Genomic DNA, 16,713 nt, shown 5'->3' with positions numbered 1-16,713 from the left:
ATCCCTTAAAGATAATGAGCTATCTGCTACTCCGAAAGCTATATAATCATATGTTTCCGCTTTATTTTCCTGTAAAGCTGTGCATCAGATTGTCTTGCCAACTGTTCTTTTACCCTTCTGTTGCAATCCACAGTCAAAGAAGGAGCTTCTCTGGTGCAATAGAATTCTTTATACTCCTCAGAATCTGCTATACATAAGGGGTTTGATTCTGATTTAATTTACTCCGGTGTAAACCAGGAGTAACTTCTCTGAAGCTGTTCGAGTGACCGGTGGGTCAGAATGAGACCTCTGTTGTATGTGATACAGTGGGGATAAGCGTCTGTGTGAGTGCTCTGATGTCTGTTTCAGGTATTTATCACCATAGAATCTGCACTCCTCACACTCTTTAATGTATTTATCCTCAAAACACCCGTGAGGCAGGGCAGTACCATTAGCCCCATTTTATAGGTGGGGAACCGAGGCACACAGAGGCTGAGTGACTTGCCCAAGGCCACACAGGGAGTCTGTAGCAGAGCAGGGAACTGAGTCTCCTGACCACTGGAGCATCCTCCCTCTCTAACATTTATCCAGATTTCTTTACCCTCTTAATTCTATTTTATATTTTGAAGTGAGTAAAGTTCTGCTAGAGGTGGGTGAACAATCCTCAAGGGAAGTTTATTCGGTAAATGTAGTCCTTTTCCTAAACTGTTCATGAATTGTCTGAGACCAAATTGCAATCTGTATATATCTGTTTGCTATTTGCAACTGAACTGGCTGATACGGGAGACATGACAGCTCAGTGTAGACAGGATCTTGAGTTGCAGAAGAAGAGGAGGAGTTTCTGGAGAGACTCAACAAGTCTGTAGTTGTGAATTCATAACCTAGTGTGTCTGTTCCAGGACTCCACATATGGTGTCACTTGGCACACAGTCACATTGAGAGACTTTCTGCAACGGTGCCTTTTCGCACTTGTCCCCCGTGTGAACTTGTGGCATTCCTGACTTGTTCCAGATAAACTCTCTCCTTTTACCCGACATACACAGTATGCAGTCATTCTCACCCCCTTGGTGGCATTTGGCTTTATTGCAGCATGGATTGATCCAAATCAAAGCGATTTAAATAATTGATTTTACTCTTGATTTTAAATCAGCAAGCAGGAAACCTTGATTTAAATCATCGATTTTAATCTTGTACTTTTTAGTTATTTTCTTAAAGGAAGTTTGATTGTCACTGGTTAGTAGCCATTAATACCTGCTGATTTGCAGCTAAATATAGGCTCTTCTACACTAAATTTAGTGCTGCTTTTTGCTAATCAGGAGGATACACTATATCGATACACATTCATTTAAGCAATTATGTAGCTTAACTTACGTTTATTCAGATTCTTAATTTTCAATTTTTTTACGTTAGAGGTGAATGATGCATTTTATTTACTAGATGATGATTTTTTCACCTGTGATTTTTACTAGCTTTAATTACATAGAAATTCAGATTCAATTAAAAATGCACAAATGCAGCATTTTCAAATTGTTTTATTTAACTAAAACTACTTTGACTGTACTTCAGCGGCGGCGGCGACCTATTGAGGTTGAGCTCTTTCACAGGTTTTATTCTTCATGGGTCCTTTGGTGACTGAAGAGTCCGATTCTTGAGCCACAGGCTTGTTGGCAGACATTGCAGGTGGTGTTGGAAGACCGGGTTGGGCCGCGAATGTTGTCTGTCTTTTCTTTTCTGGCGTTTTTCTGCGACCAGAGCAAGGTGGTTTTCCTCAAAAGTGGACGTTCCCTCTCTGACAAGTCTTCACCAGTTATCCCTATCCTGAACTGCTGTCTCCTAGTGTCCGGTGTCGATGCCACATCTCTTGATGTTTATCCTGAGGGTGTCTTTAAATCATTTCTTTTGGCCTCCTCGTTTCCTTTCTCCTTTGGTGAGTTGGGCGTACAGCAGTTGTTTCGGTAAGTGTACATCAAGCATGCACACACAGTGCCTGTTCCACCTCAGCTGGTGCTGGATAATCAGGGCCTCGACACTGAAGATGTCGGCCTCTGTGAGGACACTGACATTAGTGCGATGATCCTCCCACTTTATGTTAGGATCTTCCGAAGAAAGTGCTGGTGCTGGCGTTCCAGGTTTTTCAGGTGTTTTCTGTAGGTCACCCAAGTCTCACAGCCGTAGAGGAGAGTTGGGATTACCATCGCTTTGTAAACTAACAATTCAATATGTGTTCTGATGTTGTGATTGTTGAACGCCCAGCGAGACAGTCTGCCAAAGGCAAGGCTGGCACAGCAAATTCTGTGCTGAATCTTGACGTCTGTGTCTGCCTTCTGTGAGAGATGGCTGCCAAGATAGGCGAAGTATTTTATATTTTCAGTTCTTCTTTGTCGATTATAGATCTTCCTTGCTGGATCTGATGATTGACCGGGCACTGGCTGGTGGAGAACTTCTGTTTTGCCGATGTTCAGAGTCAGCTCTAGGCTTTCGTAAGCTTCAGAGAAGGGCTGTTTGTAGATCCTCCTTTGAGTTTGCAACTACATCACAATCATCTGCATACAGGAGTTGGGTTATTGTTGCCAATATTACTTTAGTTCTGGCATGGCAACGAGAAAGGATGAAGAGGTTGCCATCAATCCGATATTGGATGCCAATACCCTGTGGTAGACCGTCTTGGGTTAACATTTTCATAGCTGCTAAGAAAATGGAGAAAAGGGTGGGTGCCAGCCTTGTTTTACACCAGTTCGGATGACAAAGGGCTCAGAGGTAGAGCCACTGCACAGGATGAAGGCAGTCATCTGGTCATGGAGGAGTCTGACAATGGTGATAAATTTGCTTGGGCAGCCAAACTTTGACATGGTTTTCCACAGAGCCTCACAGTTGACAGGGTTAAAGGCTTTGGTCAGATCGATAAAGGCCATATACAGCTCCTGGTGGTGGTCTGGACATTTTTTCCCTGGACCTGCCTGGCTGCAAAATCATGTCAGTGGTGCCTCCTGATGGTCTGAAGCTGCACTGGGACTCTGGAAGCACTTCCTCTGCAAAAGGAGCGGGCAGTTCAGTAAGAATCTTCCAAGTGATGGAGAGGAGGGCAATGCCTTGATAGGGCCGGCTGTGGCAACTATCTTCCTTTTTGAAAATGGTGACGATGTTAGCATTACGTAAGTCGGCAGGAATTTCTTCGGTGTGCCAGATTTTGAGGAGCCGCAAGTGAAGCTTGTTAGTGTTTCTCCCCCACGCTTTCAGTACTTCAGCTGGTACGCCATCAGGACCTGGGGTTTTATTGTTCTTCATTTGTTTAATTGCTTTGCGGACCTCCTCAGGTGTCGGTGGGTTGGCAAGAGTTTCCCAGATTGGGTGCTGAGGGATGGAGTTGATGGTGTCGTCAGTCACAGTCGATTCTTGATTTAGAAGCTTTCGTTAGTGTTCCTTCCAGTGCTCTTCGATGGATTCGTTATCTTTAAGAAGGGTACTACCATCTTCAGACCTCAGAGGTGTGAGGCCACATGAACTTGGTCCGTACAGGGTCTTTTTCTCTCAAAAAAATCTCCGCATATTCTGTCTGTCAGCGAATGTTTGGATTTCTTTTGCTTTGTCCTCCACCATTTGTTCTTGATTTCTCGGCTCCTCCTTTGAACTTCAGTTTTGAGCTGATGGAAAGAGCTCTGCTTCTGACTGGATAGTGGTTGGTTTTGCCAGTCGCAGGAAGTTTTTCTCTTCTGGTCCAAAAGGGCTGTAATCTCAATAATGTTGTTGCCAAACCAATCCTGATGGCGGCGGGTAGCCAGGCCAATGGATTCCTCGCAAACCTCATGGATGGTCTGTTTTGTTGACCGTCAGAGACTGTTGCATGGTTTTCGAGGGGAATTTATTTCTTATTTTTGCAGCATGGTTATTCATCGGGGGAGTTGCTGTTTGGTTTGTTCCCTTTTCACTGCATTAGTTGTAATTGCCTGAGGTACTGCGGATATCAAGATAGGAGTGAAAACTCTTGTTGGAATGTTGTTGGTTTTTTAAAAACCTAAATCAATAACTATTCTGCTGGAGTCGAGAAGCCGCCACCCACCACCATAGAACATAGCTGTGTGCCTAGTGCAGTGAGGTAGCAACACTGCGGACTGAGGCTAAGATTTTGTCATGGATATTTTTAGTAAAAGTCACGGACGATAAAAAGAAAAATTCACGGAAGCCCGTGACCTGTCCGTGACTTTTACTAAAAATATCCATGACAAAATGGGGCGCTCAGCCGCGGGGGCCCACTCCCAGTGCTGGGGCCCCCACCACCTGTGGGGGCTCGCAGCTCCAGGGTCCCCCACTGCCCGTGGTGGCTCAGAGCTCTGGGGTGGCCGGGAACTGTGGGGTGCCCATGGCGAGTGGGAGCTGCGGGGTACCCCTAGCAAGTGCCAGGGGTACGTTGCAGCTCCCGGCCGCCAGGGCTGAAGTCACAGAGGTCACTGGAATTCTGTGACTTCCGTGGAAAAAATCGTAGCCTTATTGTTGACTCCGCTATAGACAGATCTTTACTTGGGCACCTGCATGCAGGGTTCTAACACCTGTCAACAAAAGACCCAGCACCTCTGTGCAGGGTGGCGGCTGCTGCTGCCCTTCACGCTTTGTTTTCCCTTCTTCCCCTCATAAATAAATCTGGCCTCCTTTTAACCCATCTCCATTACCGCTGGCATGGCTCTACTTTAAGACTAACTATACTGGTGTCTCAAAGCCTTCAGTGCATAAAGGAAATACAGAGAGCGCTTTTTTCCCTCTCCTTTTTGGTGAATATGCTTGATTGACAAGATCCCTCTTGGGACTGGCCATTGGCGCTTCCTAGACATACGTGTTAATAGCGTTTTGCATTAGCACATTGTGTGTAAATCCCCGGTCCTGCTGTCATTGAACTGGATGGTGGTCTCTCAGTAGAAGCTATTTTCCAGCAATGGACTTCTCCTTTTAGCAGGTGAGATATTAACTTTCCTCTTTTATCCAGCGTACAGTAGTAGGTCTCTGATTGCTGCAGTCTCCCAGCAGGATCGTTCCTTGCTTTGTTCGGTCATGTTTATTAACCCAAGCGACAGCGGTTCCTGGCACTTATCTTCTTAGGCTTTCTTGCAGTCTGATGGCTCTTGCCTCTCTGAGTGTTTTACTGATGTTTTAAACCTGCGAATCACTTGTTGTCTGCTTTCTCTTGAGGGAAGTTCTTTGTTTTTCAGTTTGATACACCGTGTTCCTTCCTTCCTTTGCAGAGTTTGAAGGCGGTGAGCGAGTTCAAGGTGAAAGTTGACCAGGAGAAGGTCATTAAGTGTTTGGAGCTGTTGAACTTCCTCATCAAAACTGTGAACCAGCAGGTGAGCCCAGACTTTGGCCGAATTTGTGATCCCTTCCAGGTTCAGTCCATCACACATGCTGTTACAGGCTTGATGCTTCAGTCAGCAGCTGTCCTGTTTGCATCCTGCGTGAAGGCCTGTGTTTCCAAGAGTTGCACTGGGGTTTTAACCACATGGCTCCCACTGACTTCAGTGCAAGTCCCATGTCTATATCCCTGTACAGCTTTTAGAAAATGAGTTAGTAGCTGGGTCTGATGACAGAAAAACCCTTAACAGCCACAATAATTATAATAATACTTAGCTCTTATATAGGGCCTCTTGAACTGGCCCTGCTTGGACAAGTCACTTCCCCTTTTCCTGAGCCTCAGTTTCCTCATCTGTAAAATGGGAAAATTGATACTGCCCTACTTTGTAGGGTGGGAAGCTGGGTGGTAGTTATGTTATTATATGAAGAGACAGAGCAGAGAGCGTGATTACCTTTGATTCCAAAAAAGGATAAAACTGCATTAAAGGCCCCTTACAAAAATGCTTTCCTAACATCCCTTTCTCATGCGAGCAATACTGTGTTGCTACAGGGGCATTATGGGACTAGGAATGGGAGGGTGGGTGTCCGCAGGATGGCAGGTGGTTTTGAAACCAGGATAAGCCACACAGGTGCAAGTCAGTTTTGACACAGATGCAATGTCTTTGCACTAGAGGTGTGTACTGGGGCATTGTCCCCCCCAGGATAGACAGTCCCTAAGGAAGGAGAAAAGCCTAGTGGCTGCTGGGAGCTGGCTGAGGGTTGGGGTTTGCCTGTTGAGCTTTTGGTTTAAGAAGTAGCTGGGTACAGTGCCACTGTGAACGAGGATTGAATGCCATTCACTGTATGTCTGTCTTCATTTGCTACAGTTCTCCTTGCAGAAGCTGAATGTGGAGTTGGCGGAGCTGAGTCAGACGCTGCAAGCTCTGAGCCAGCAGGAGGGGTTTGGGAAATCTGTGCGCCTCGACAGTCTCTACTGGAATGTCATGAAGCTGCTGGGATTTGCGTATGTACCCTCAGCTCCGGGGCCTCTACGCCAGGTTGTGCATTGGGCTTTCTGTGCTGCTCTGGCTTCTCAGGTTGGGGAAATAGGAACAAACAGATCAGTGCCTTTGCCGTATAGAAGACTGGCTAGAGACTGAATGTCAGCCTGAGCTGAGCTCATGGGGCTGGTGGAGTTGGGACCTCATTAGGCCAAGTGCAGCATGTACAGGTGTCTCGTCAGCCCTGGGGGAAGGATAACAAGTTCTCCCTGATCTCGGATCACCTTCAGTTAGCCGGTGTGCTGTCTCCAGACACTTCACTTCGCAGTGCAGACCAGACCAGCCGTGTGAGTATGACTAGCCACGGTGGAGGCCGGGCTGGATGAGGAGAGCAGAAATACCCAACCAGTGGGTATTTCCGATACGCCAGCTGCCCAGGGAAGGGTCTGAGTAGCAAGTAGGTCAGCCGTTTCAGAAATGACTTGTGATTTTTGGTTGCCCTGGTTTCTGGATGCCCAAATTAAAACGCTTTAGTGGGTAGGGTGCCCAGATCCTTCTAAGGTGCCTCAAGTTAGATTCTCAAGATCACTGGTCACTTGTGACCATTGCAAGAGAAGAGCAGATCCGGAGGGCGAGGTCAGCTTGTTTAGCTGACTGTTTTAGCCCCCACCCCACCCTCCCTTGAGCTCGGTTATCTCATGTGAGTCTCTGAGTAGGGAACAAATTAGTTTCCGCACCTCTCAGCAAGGCTTTAAAACCCTCTCAGAATAACAGGGTGGGGGTCAGGCATAGGGCTGAATGTGTCTCTTATATCTCAGACCAAGCGGGTTAGTTGTTGGGCTGTATTTAACTTCTACAGAAAGAAATGCTCTGTTCCTGGAAATCAGTCTTGTTTTCAGGCTAAAATCAAACTTTACAGCTTTGCCATTTCCTGGTGGTGGCATCAGTTTAATGATTATGCAGACATTAGAAGACGTGGTCCCAGCCAAGGGCTTCTTTCCATCTAGGTTATAATTCCTCCATGGCAGTAAGATGATCTGTAGGGGAGGGACTTGTGGAGTGCGTGTGACTCGTTTCACAGTATGCGCAGACATGCAGTTTGGGTTTTAAGGGCTTGACCCAAAGCCCATTGAAGTAATTAGGATAAATCCCTAAAAACATATTATGTCCTGCTAATGCAGTAGTGTAAGCTCTGGTAGAGCATACCAATGACGGAACAGTACTGCCACTCTTTATCCACGGCTGAAACCATTGCTAGGCATTCTCTGTCCCTCTGATGTCCTGCCTGAGTTTACAGAGCCCAGCTGTCGTAACCAGAGACAGAGTGGAGTGTTGGTGGCTAATGTGTCAACTAAGGAACAAAGTGGAATCCAATTAAGTTAATGAAGCGGGGGTTTGTGAGACTTTCTCCCCCTTCAAGACACATGCTCATTCTTCAGCCTAACTCAAGGGCGTTCTGTGTAAGTGATGCTGAAGGGTCGTGGTATAATGGCGGATAACAAGAGCGAATGCTGCTACCCAAACGACCAGCCTGGCAGTGCCTGAGGGAGGCTTTAGGGATTCCAAATCTTATTCCCTGCATCGTTCTTGGATTGCGTTAGTTCCTTGGGCTGGCACCAGGGGGCTGGAGGTGTCGCAGCGCACTGAATGGTGCAGTTTGGCCCCATCTTTCCCCGGGTGGCGTCACTGATGGGCAGCCCTGAGAACCCGAGACCTCTGCAGTGAAGAGACTCTGACTTGTACGCTCTTGAAAAGGGTTTTCTGGATTAAGAAACAAGGAGAGAAATCGGGAAATTCAAGACTGGATCCTTTCCCGAATGCCTGCTCCGTGCATTCCAAGAGACACGGTAGCTGATAGCAGTGCTGTAACCTCACTAGTCCAGCAGGCAAATGGACTTGGATTAACTGTCTAGCTGCCCCACTGAGTCACGCTGCCTCCAGGGGAGTTTGGGAGGTGGCCGGGTTTGCCATAGGCTGGTGTAACTTAGCAGGGTTAGAGGCGACTCAGTCGAAGTGTCGGTTGGGATCACTGGCATGCTGAAAACTGCCCGGACCCCCTTCCTCTCTCATGCCATGCGAGGACAAAGGGCACTAGATAGAATCAGATGGGAGTGTGGTTTCACATAGCGTCTTGTAAACATGGGCAATTGCTGCTGCTTAACGAATGAATTTATGCAGGGGTCGGGGGGGGGGGGGGGCTAGCATCCCTGCAATGGAAATATTGTGGGGCCCCCACCCCTGTGGGAACGTGCACATGCCTGGGACAGGGGCAGGCGGTGAGAGCAGAGGCTGGAATGAGCCCAAAAGTTAAGTAGGAACCCCCGGGATCCTCCTTTCCATCTTTGAGCTGGCTGCCCCACATCAAGTCTCTCACTCTCCCTCCTGTCCCCCCACTTCCCGAAACCTGTGTACACAGAGAGACAGACACATGCGCACACACACACAATGTATACAGCATTGTTCATTATTGGAGTTGGAGTTGCCTTCCTCTGAAGCTGTTGTTTATCTGCTTGGATTCCGGCCCAGCTGGGGCTGTCGTGTGATCAGATGGAGCAAATGTTCAGAGAATGTAACTGACTCTCTGGGGCGCTGAACGTAGCTAACCTGCTCCATTCGCTTGCTATGTGACGCTTCCCGTGATGTGCTCGTGCTTCCGCTTGCCGTTACTGGCCTGTACTGCCATCCATAGGGGGCAGGCTGCGGTGCATGTCCCCTTCCTAGCTGGAACGTGCCATGATCTCTGGTGCTCTTGGTTTGCAGGCGTCCCAAAAAGGAGAAGGCAGTGGCCCGGCCTGAGCACGCCCCTGGAGCAGAGCCGCTCAAGCGGAAGAAGAAAGGCTTCCTGCCAGCTACCAAGAAACGCAAGAACCGCAAAAAGGCTCCCCAGGAGAGCGGGGCGGAGAGCAGCAGAGAGGCAGGCCCGGAGAACGGGGCGGAGAGCGGCAGAGAGGCAGGCCCAGAGGGAGGGCAGGCCGCAGCATGGAAGAAGAACAGAAAGAGGAAAGGAGGAGCGGGAAAGGCAGGTGCAGAGGGCCCTTCGCCAAAGAAGGCCAAGGGGAGCCATGGCCGAGAGACTCAGGGGAAGCAGAGTAAAGCCAAGAAGAAGAAGAAGAAAGCAAACAAAACACCAGCTCAAAAGGCGTGAACTCTGTGGACTTCCTCAGACCTGGTGGGGATATTTTAATAGCTTATATATATATTTTTGCACCGTCCCATAGTTTTAATAAACCATCTGTGGTGCTGACCCGTACGACCTGCCTGTCTGATTCATGCCCGGGGACTCTTCTGCGTGCAGGGTGTCGCTGTCTGTGAGCCTGAAGCCTGGGATCAGAGAGACACATCCCTGCCTCCAACCCCTTTGCACGTGCCCTCATGCTCTCTGCTCTGTAACCTTGCTGCAGTAGCTGTGTGCCTCCAGGTACCATCCTCCTTCCTGCCAGGGTGATTGTCTGTCTGGGATAGCGGGAGCACTTGTCTCGCTCATGTCTCTGCTTTGCCAGTGGTAAGATCTGTCTGTTTCAATGGGGATTAGGCAGGTAGTTGGCCAGTCAATCAATGCTGGAGTTTTGGGGTCAAGTCCTGACATTCTGCAGGTCAGAAATGGTCTGTTACAGTCCTGATGGACATTCATGTAAGTCGCTATGACTGAAGAGGTGTGACTCTCCCTCTTCTCTGCCCCCCGGGCCACCCTCCACTCCTCCAGCTGAGAACTGCAGGGGTTGATTCCTTTTAGCTCTCCGGTGCTGGACTGGGGCCCATTGCACAAGCACCTGGTCTCCATCCCCACAGGCCGAAGGTGCAGCCTCTGCAGCGGTCCTGGTCCTTGCGAGCCTGGGAAGCAGGAGCTGGGCTGTGGGCCAAATTCCCAGCCGGTGTAAGTGACACCTTGGCGTTGTACCCGCTTACGCCAGTGCTGAGTGCTTCCCATTCGGGCACCGAAGGAGACCTCTTGTGCTGTGAATGCAGTGGCCTCTGTCGGCCACGCCAGAGTGACGCCCTCCTGTCTCCCACCTCCCAGCAGGACGGTCTCTGGCGAAGCAACATTTACTGGGAGGGTTGATGTCGGGCCAGGCACCCTGGTTCCCTGGGGCTGGGAGGTGGGTTCCAGCATTGCTGCTTCTGAACTGCTTTGCAGCTGGTGCGGTCGGCATTATTGACGGATCCGCCCCAGATCGCAGGTATCCTGATTCCTTTCCAGTCCCCCATATGTTCACCCCTGATAAGTGCCTGCGGTTAGTAAATGGAGACTTGAATGTTAAGAATCGATCGCTTCTTTTAAAATTTACCCGTGGAAACACTCAGTGGGTCTTAGAACTGGTTTCTGCTGCGGTTCACCCTCCCGGCTCCTTTCCCAGTTCACCCTGCCCGGAGCACGGCTGAGGCTGCTGGCATGGGGGCGTTATCCCCAGTGGGGACAGGGTCTTGGGAATACCCCCTGGATTTAGAGGTGCGTGGGCTGGTGGGAAGGGTCTGGGTTTTTAGCTGTTCCTCCAACCTCCCTCCCCTGCTTTATTTGCCCCACCTAAAGGGCTGCTTCTTGCTAATCCAGGTAGGTCACACCCCTTCAGGTTTCCACCCTGCAAGAGGGCTTTCTCCACAGCAGCTGGGGGCCCTGGCAGCGAATGCACATGCAGTGGGAAGTCCCACCTGAAACTCCCCCTTTCCCCAGGAGGTGGGGTGAGCGTGCCCATTTGTGGCCTCAGTCAGCCTTGCTCATCCGCCTCCCCACTTGCTGCCCCCTCCCCATTGCACCTGAGCAATGCAGCACTTGAGCTACCCAACGGTATCTCCTGTTCTCCTGCATGACCCAGAATGGCACTGCAGGGCCCCTGCTGGTCGCTTTCCGTGGAAGCATTCGGCACCAGCCTCAACAGCAGAGGAGGGAGATGCCAGTGATTCATACCAGGCGAATCTGCCACTGAGAGCTCTCCTGCAACATCCCTTCCTCCTTTGGGGTGGGGATCTCCTCCGATGTTGTGCCCCCATCGCCCTGTCTGGGGCTGGTTTGGATTCTAGTGTGTGGGGTGGGGGAGGTGCAGGTTTCAGTGAATGGTGAACCCACACCCCCTTTGCATGCCAATTTGCTGCCCCATTGTTCTGTAATGAGAGGTTGTGTGAGTGATTTTTCTCCTCCCAGTGCACCGAGGAGGGAACAGCCCGTCTGCCCAGCTCCAGGAGGACAGCAGCTGCCTTCAGGTGGCGCAGAGCTGTAGTCACCAATGACGTGAGTCACACGGACCCTGGCACTGATCGCCAGCTTCAGCAAAAAGGCTGGAGATCGACGTTGACTTACCTGCTCCCCTGGGAGGTTTGATGACACCGTGGCTGGTGCAGGAGGTGGAGCAGGCTCCCACAGGCCCAGGCTCAGCCTGTCAGTGCAGTGGGATGAAGGGAAACTTCTGTATGCCATACTAGTGAACGCACTGTGGCCCTTTGTCCGTCTCTGGACTGTGCATAGAGGTTGAAGAGGCTCATGCTTTTAAATCCAGGGTGCCGGGATCAGTCCCTGCCAATGACCCGTCTAGGGCCTCGCTCCAAAGCCCTGGCCGTGCCATGGTGCATAGCCAGTGCTTGTGTGCTGGCTGCCCTCGTGGCCGACACACCGGGAATTGAACCGAAAGCAGGAGCGGCTCTGGCTGGAGCTAAAGAGCCATGGCTCTGGAGCTGGGGCAGTTCCTGCTGTCTGTGGATCGGCACAGCGGGGACCGTAACACACACTCCCCTGTGGGTTGCACTGGCACAGCGGCTGTCCTTGCTGGGCCGCTCTGCTGCTCACCCCGCCCGAGGGAATTCTGACTATTTAGGGCCTGACTCAGCTACTCAGGCTTTACTTCCAAGACCACTTGCTTTTAGGGTTTGAAGGGTCCCTGGTGATTAATCCATGGCTGTTCCTGGAGGGACTGAAATGGCCACCGGTTTAGCCTGCAGAACATCTGCGAACCCGGTCTCCCTGACCGGGGGATGCTGGGAACTATTTCCCTTGATATGGCCAAAAAAACCTCCAACAAACCTCCATCTGCCTGAACTTCTTCAGAGCAGGGCCCCCTCTGCCACCTGGAATTAGGGGGGCCAGCACCTTTCAAAGCCTCTGCCCTAATAAAGGGCCCCACGCTTCAAATGCCTTTCCAGACTCCTCGTAAGAGATGACTGGTGATAAATTATGCAAATGGAGTGCGTGGTGGTCAGGGCCTGGCCTGCTTGGTGATCTGCCGATGCCCGAGATGGGACTGAGAGGGTTGAACCTGTGTGTGTATCCGGATGCTGCTGATTTATTCTCTCCTTTAGAAAGCTGCCGCTGCTGGGGATCGGGATTTGCCATCGCTCCCCCTGCAGATCTGGGGAGTGAAGCAGCACAGGGGCTGGCAGCAAAGGTGAGTGTGGGGGTGGCACTGAAAAGGGGAGCATGGGGGTGGGGTCCGGCTGAGCCGTCTCATTGTCCCCATGCTCCAAAGGCTGCCCATGGCCAGTATTTTAAGCAGCAGTTCAGGTGCCCGATTGCCGTTAAAATGAGACTCTGTCATTGTGCTCGGCCTTCCCGTAGCGTGGTCTGCTGGCTGCGACGAGCCCGGAGCAGAGCCAGGCACGTGTTGCACTGGACTCTGTTTTTACACGGGCACGTTTGTATGTGGGTGTGGATTCGGATTCTGCGGCCTGAGCGGGATCCTCCTCGTGGGCCTGATCCTAAGAGGCGCTGTGCACAGCGACTCCCATTGAGTTCAGTGGAAGTCGCTGGTACTCGGCGCCTTTCAGGACTGGACCCCGTGTGTGTGTCCCCCGGGTACAGAGTGGGTGAAGCAAGAGCCTGGTATGTTTTGAACAAGGGCTTGCATTGCTCTTCAATGGCTAGCTGGATTGGAGATCAAATCTCAGCAGGGCTGCAGGGGAGCAAAAAGCTCCTAGCAACACTGAAGTGTTTCTGGGAGACTCCCCGTCGCTCTTGCAAGGTACGACAGGACCAAATTCTGCTCTGTTGCAGTGGCTTTAGCACTGAGACACCCAAGGGGAAGGGCCTGTCATTGGCTGTTTGTGCAGCACCCAGTGCGATGGGGCCCTGCCCTGGCAGAGGCCTCACCTAGAACATAAATGTTTGACTCTGACAGGTTGGTGGTAAATGTAGCATAATATCACGGAGGCTGGTTGAGTTACTCGGGATGTACGCTGGTGTAACTGAGTGCCGAGTTGGGCATTTTCTCCTAGTGAGGAAGAGGGAGGTACTAAGTCTGAATTCCTGTGCCTACGATGTTCATCCGCCTCTGTCTGTGGGCTGGAACGGATTGCAATTGGGCAGTGTTAGGCATTGGCCTCCTACAAGGGCAATCTGGTTTGTAGCAGAAGAGCTTGTGTGAAGTGTAGCGTGGTTGTCGTATGTTTAAGGCCATGTTTACACTATCACGTACGTCGCTCAAGGGTGTGAATACCTTCTCCCGCCGACATAGCTACCGCCGCTCGGCGGGGGTGGATTAATATATTAACAGGAGAGCTCTCGCCTGTCGGCACAGAGCGGCTACACGAGATCTGACAGCGGCGCAGCTGCATTGGTACAGTTGTGCCACTGTAAACTCTAGCGTAGACATGGCCTTAGTCTTGGAGATTGTGTAGTTGGGATGGGGGCAGAAAATCCTTGTGAGTTCACCCAAGCCATTGTGCTAGGATAACAACTCTGTTGCCTATTACATTGCCTAGCGGAGCCTGGCTTTGATGTGCAGTGTATAGAAAGTGTTTACTAATCCACCAAGTCCAATCTTGTTTCCCCGGCACTTAGTTGTGCCTTTTAACAATTGCAAAGGCTCCATTTCACTTGGTTTCATGTCCTGTCCATCACCCAGTTTTCAGGAGACAGACGAGGTGTTGATTTTAATTAAGGCTTTTCTTTCTATCGGTGTTTCAACAATTCCAGGCAGAGAAACTCAGCAGCCTTGAGAGTATAATGGGGTGAGTGCTGCAGGCTACTTCGGCGAGCAATACAATCACACGGGGATCTGGACTCACTACGGAGACGAACCACTCTGTAGTAAGTAATTACGTGGAGCAGCATCTGTGCAGAATGACGGGGCTGTGGGTCTGAAGACAGCGCAGGAAAGATAAGCTACAGCTGCCCTTCCAGTTTATTTGCCTTAGGCTGCAGGGAGTGGGTTGATGGTTGGAGCAGGGCACCAGAAGCTGGGGCTGCAGGGTTCCCTTCCCAGCTCTGCTTCTGCCTTAGGCAAGTTATTTTGTGGTACTTCTGTCTGAAGTGATTGTTAGGTGACGACCTGCCTGGTGTTTCTGGGCCAGTGGTGCTCAGTGGCTGCCTCCACCTCCCCACAAGACCCTGTGGAGGCAGGTTTGCCCAGTGCTGGGGCACTAGGGACTGGTGATTCCATGAGGAGCTCCCTTTCAGAACTGCAGGTTCAAGTCCTGCTGGAGAATTTTAACAACAAAAAAGAGTGAATGGGAGCCAGAGGGGAGAGGAAGTTTGTGCTCCCAGCCATGCATGGAGTGAGGCAGCACAGGAGGGCTGATGCAGCAGGAACCAGTCTGCGGGTGGTGAGGAGGTCCCCCATTAGCAAAGTGAAGCAGATTAAAAATCCATGTGTCAAACGCCCCAGGGCAGGGCCCAGGGTGCCGAGGGACCCTTGGCCAGGGTGGGCAACAGGAGCAATGTAGGAGCAGCAGCTGCACCACGGTAGCTGCGATGCTCAGGGTTCCCCATCCGTGACTGGAAGAGTTGCATAGAGCCAGCACAGGTGGGAGTGATGCTGGCAGAGCCTGTGAAATGTGAGCAGCACTTCAGTGGGGATGGTTACCTCAAAGAACCAAAATTCTTAGTTCAGTGGCATTTTCCTTTGCCTCCAGGACAGGTTACGCTCCTCACTGGGTGGGGGGTGGAGGGGCGAGCTACATGGAAATGCAAGTTGTGTGTTTTAACAAACCCTCTGTGGCCAGTACACTGCCGGTCCTAATGACAGGGTGCACACATTCATTCATTATGCAGCCGCTTGTGCTTGGTTTGTTTTAAATGAAGAAATGGTGTTTACATCTCCTAGGGAAAGCACATGGCAACAGATGCAACAGCATTCAAGACTGCACGCGTCACCCGAAGTGGAGTAGTGGCAGGTGGATGGCACAGCATTTTGGGCAGGGCGGGGGCAGTGGCATTGCATAGCCAAGAACAATGCAGCTGTTTTACATGCACAAAGGCTAAAATCGCTCCAGGGATAACTGGAACTTCTGACTCTCAATGGGTCTCTTTCGGGATTGCTCTTGGCTGCCAAGAAACTAACAGTAAGGTGTTGATTTTTTTTCCAGCTGCTGCAGTTGTCAGCTGTGTATGGACTGTGCTGGGCCAGGCCCTGCTGCGAAACCAACCCGGAGGAGGCAGAGAGAGATGAGGACATGAATATGACCTGCTAGTTCAGAAACATTTTAACCAGGAGTGCAGCGTGGAAAAGGGTGAGTGTTTTTCCTAGAGAAATTGGGAATAATCCTAGCAGACGCTTCCAGGGTCTCAGCCATGGGGCTAGCTAGTCATTTGCACCCTGCTTAAAGAAGTTCCTGATTAAACAAAGATTGGGGGTGCTCTGGGGAGCTCCTAAACTCAGCAGGGGCAGGGTTTCAGCGCCGTTATCCCAAGCCCCAGTTTGGGACGCTGGCCAGGACCTTTGTGTAATCAGGGTTGATACTGACGTGTACAGTCTCCAAAGGGTTAACCTTTGAAATAGAGAAGCCCTAAGGATAGAGGACAAGACTCTGTTAGTAAAAGCGAAAGCCAGTTTAGGCGTCTCTATGAAACCCTGGGGATTGGCACATTAGTGCCGGCGTAGGCGATCCGAGGCCTTGTGCTGGGATCCCAAGAGCTAAGAAGCTGTGCAGGGTCTGTCTGAGTCCCCGGGGGAGGCTGCTGCAGGAAGTGGACAGATGGAGCCCGTAGTTCATCCCACTGCGTCAGGACTGGTGCTGAGCTGCAGGAGAAGGGAACATTTTGGATGAGTTTTGAAACTGAGTGTGAAAGATCCAAAGCAAGACACGCTGGTGTCCTGGGCTCTTTGTTGTGTGGAGACTGTTCTCTGTCTGCATCGGTCTACCTCCCTGACTGAACAAATAAGACTCAGGTATTACAATTCATACGGAGTGACTTCATAACCCTGGAGAAATCCCTGTTAGAGTTTTCCCCTATATACTGTAATTGGTATTTCCACCAGTGAAGACAGACTTTTTTTTGCAGCAGCTGGTAATTGTGGAGGGGGGTGAGGGAAGCTTAACACCCTCCCTTCCTTAAAGCATTTGTTTAATTGTCACTGTGTGAGTGCTTTTCAATGAGTGAGAGATTCTGAGTTCTAAACACAGCTCTTTGCTAGGGAACACAGGCGGCTGGAGTGTATTGTAGGAGAGCCTAGAGGCCAATGAGGTTGGGTCCCTGTCGTGCTAGCTGCTGTAC

The 16,713-nt window shown here is 50.7% G+C and overlaps 1 protein-coding gene across 1 annotated transcript in view; it reads left to right on the top strand.

Annotated features, from left to right (window-relative positions):
- Positions 1 to 9,540, top strand: part of MYBBP1A (MYB binding protein 1a) — a 78,564-nt gene extending 69,024 nt beyond the window's left edge. The window contains exons 25-27 of the mRNA XM_026656574.2: positions 5,211 to 5,312; positions 6,195 to 6,319; positions 9,057 to 9,540. Of these exons, the coding sequence (XP_026512359.1) occupies positions 5,211 to 5,312; positions 6,195 to 6,319; positions 9,057 to 9,441 (612 nt within the window). The 3' untranslated portion in view covers positions 9,442 to 9,540. The remainder of the gene's footprint in view (positions 1 to 5,210; positions 5,313 to 6,194; positions 6,320 to 9,056) is intronic.
- Positions 9,541 to 16,713: the final 7,173 nt, after the last annotated feature.

This window comes from Terrapene carolina, unplaced genomic scaffold (assembly GCF_002925995.2).
Source record: "Terrapene carolina triunguis isolate 2854851 unplaced genomic scaffold, T_m_triunguis-2.0 Scaffold231, whole genome shotgun sequence".
In the NCBI taxonomy this organism is placed as follows: domain Eukaryota; kingdom Metazoa; phylum Chordata; order Testudines; family Emydidae; genus Terrapene; species Terrapene triunguis.
The sequence above is the reverse complement of the archived record's forward strand: the minus strand, read 5'-3'. Positions and strand labels throughout refer to the sequence as shown.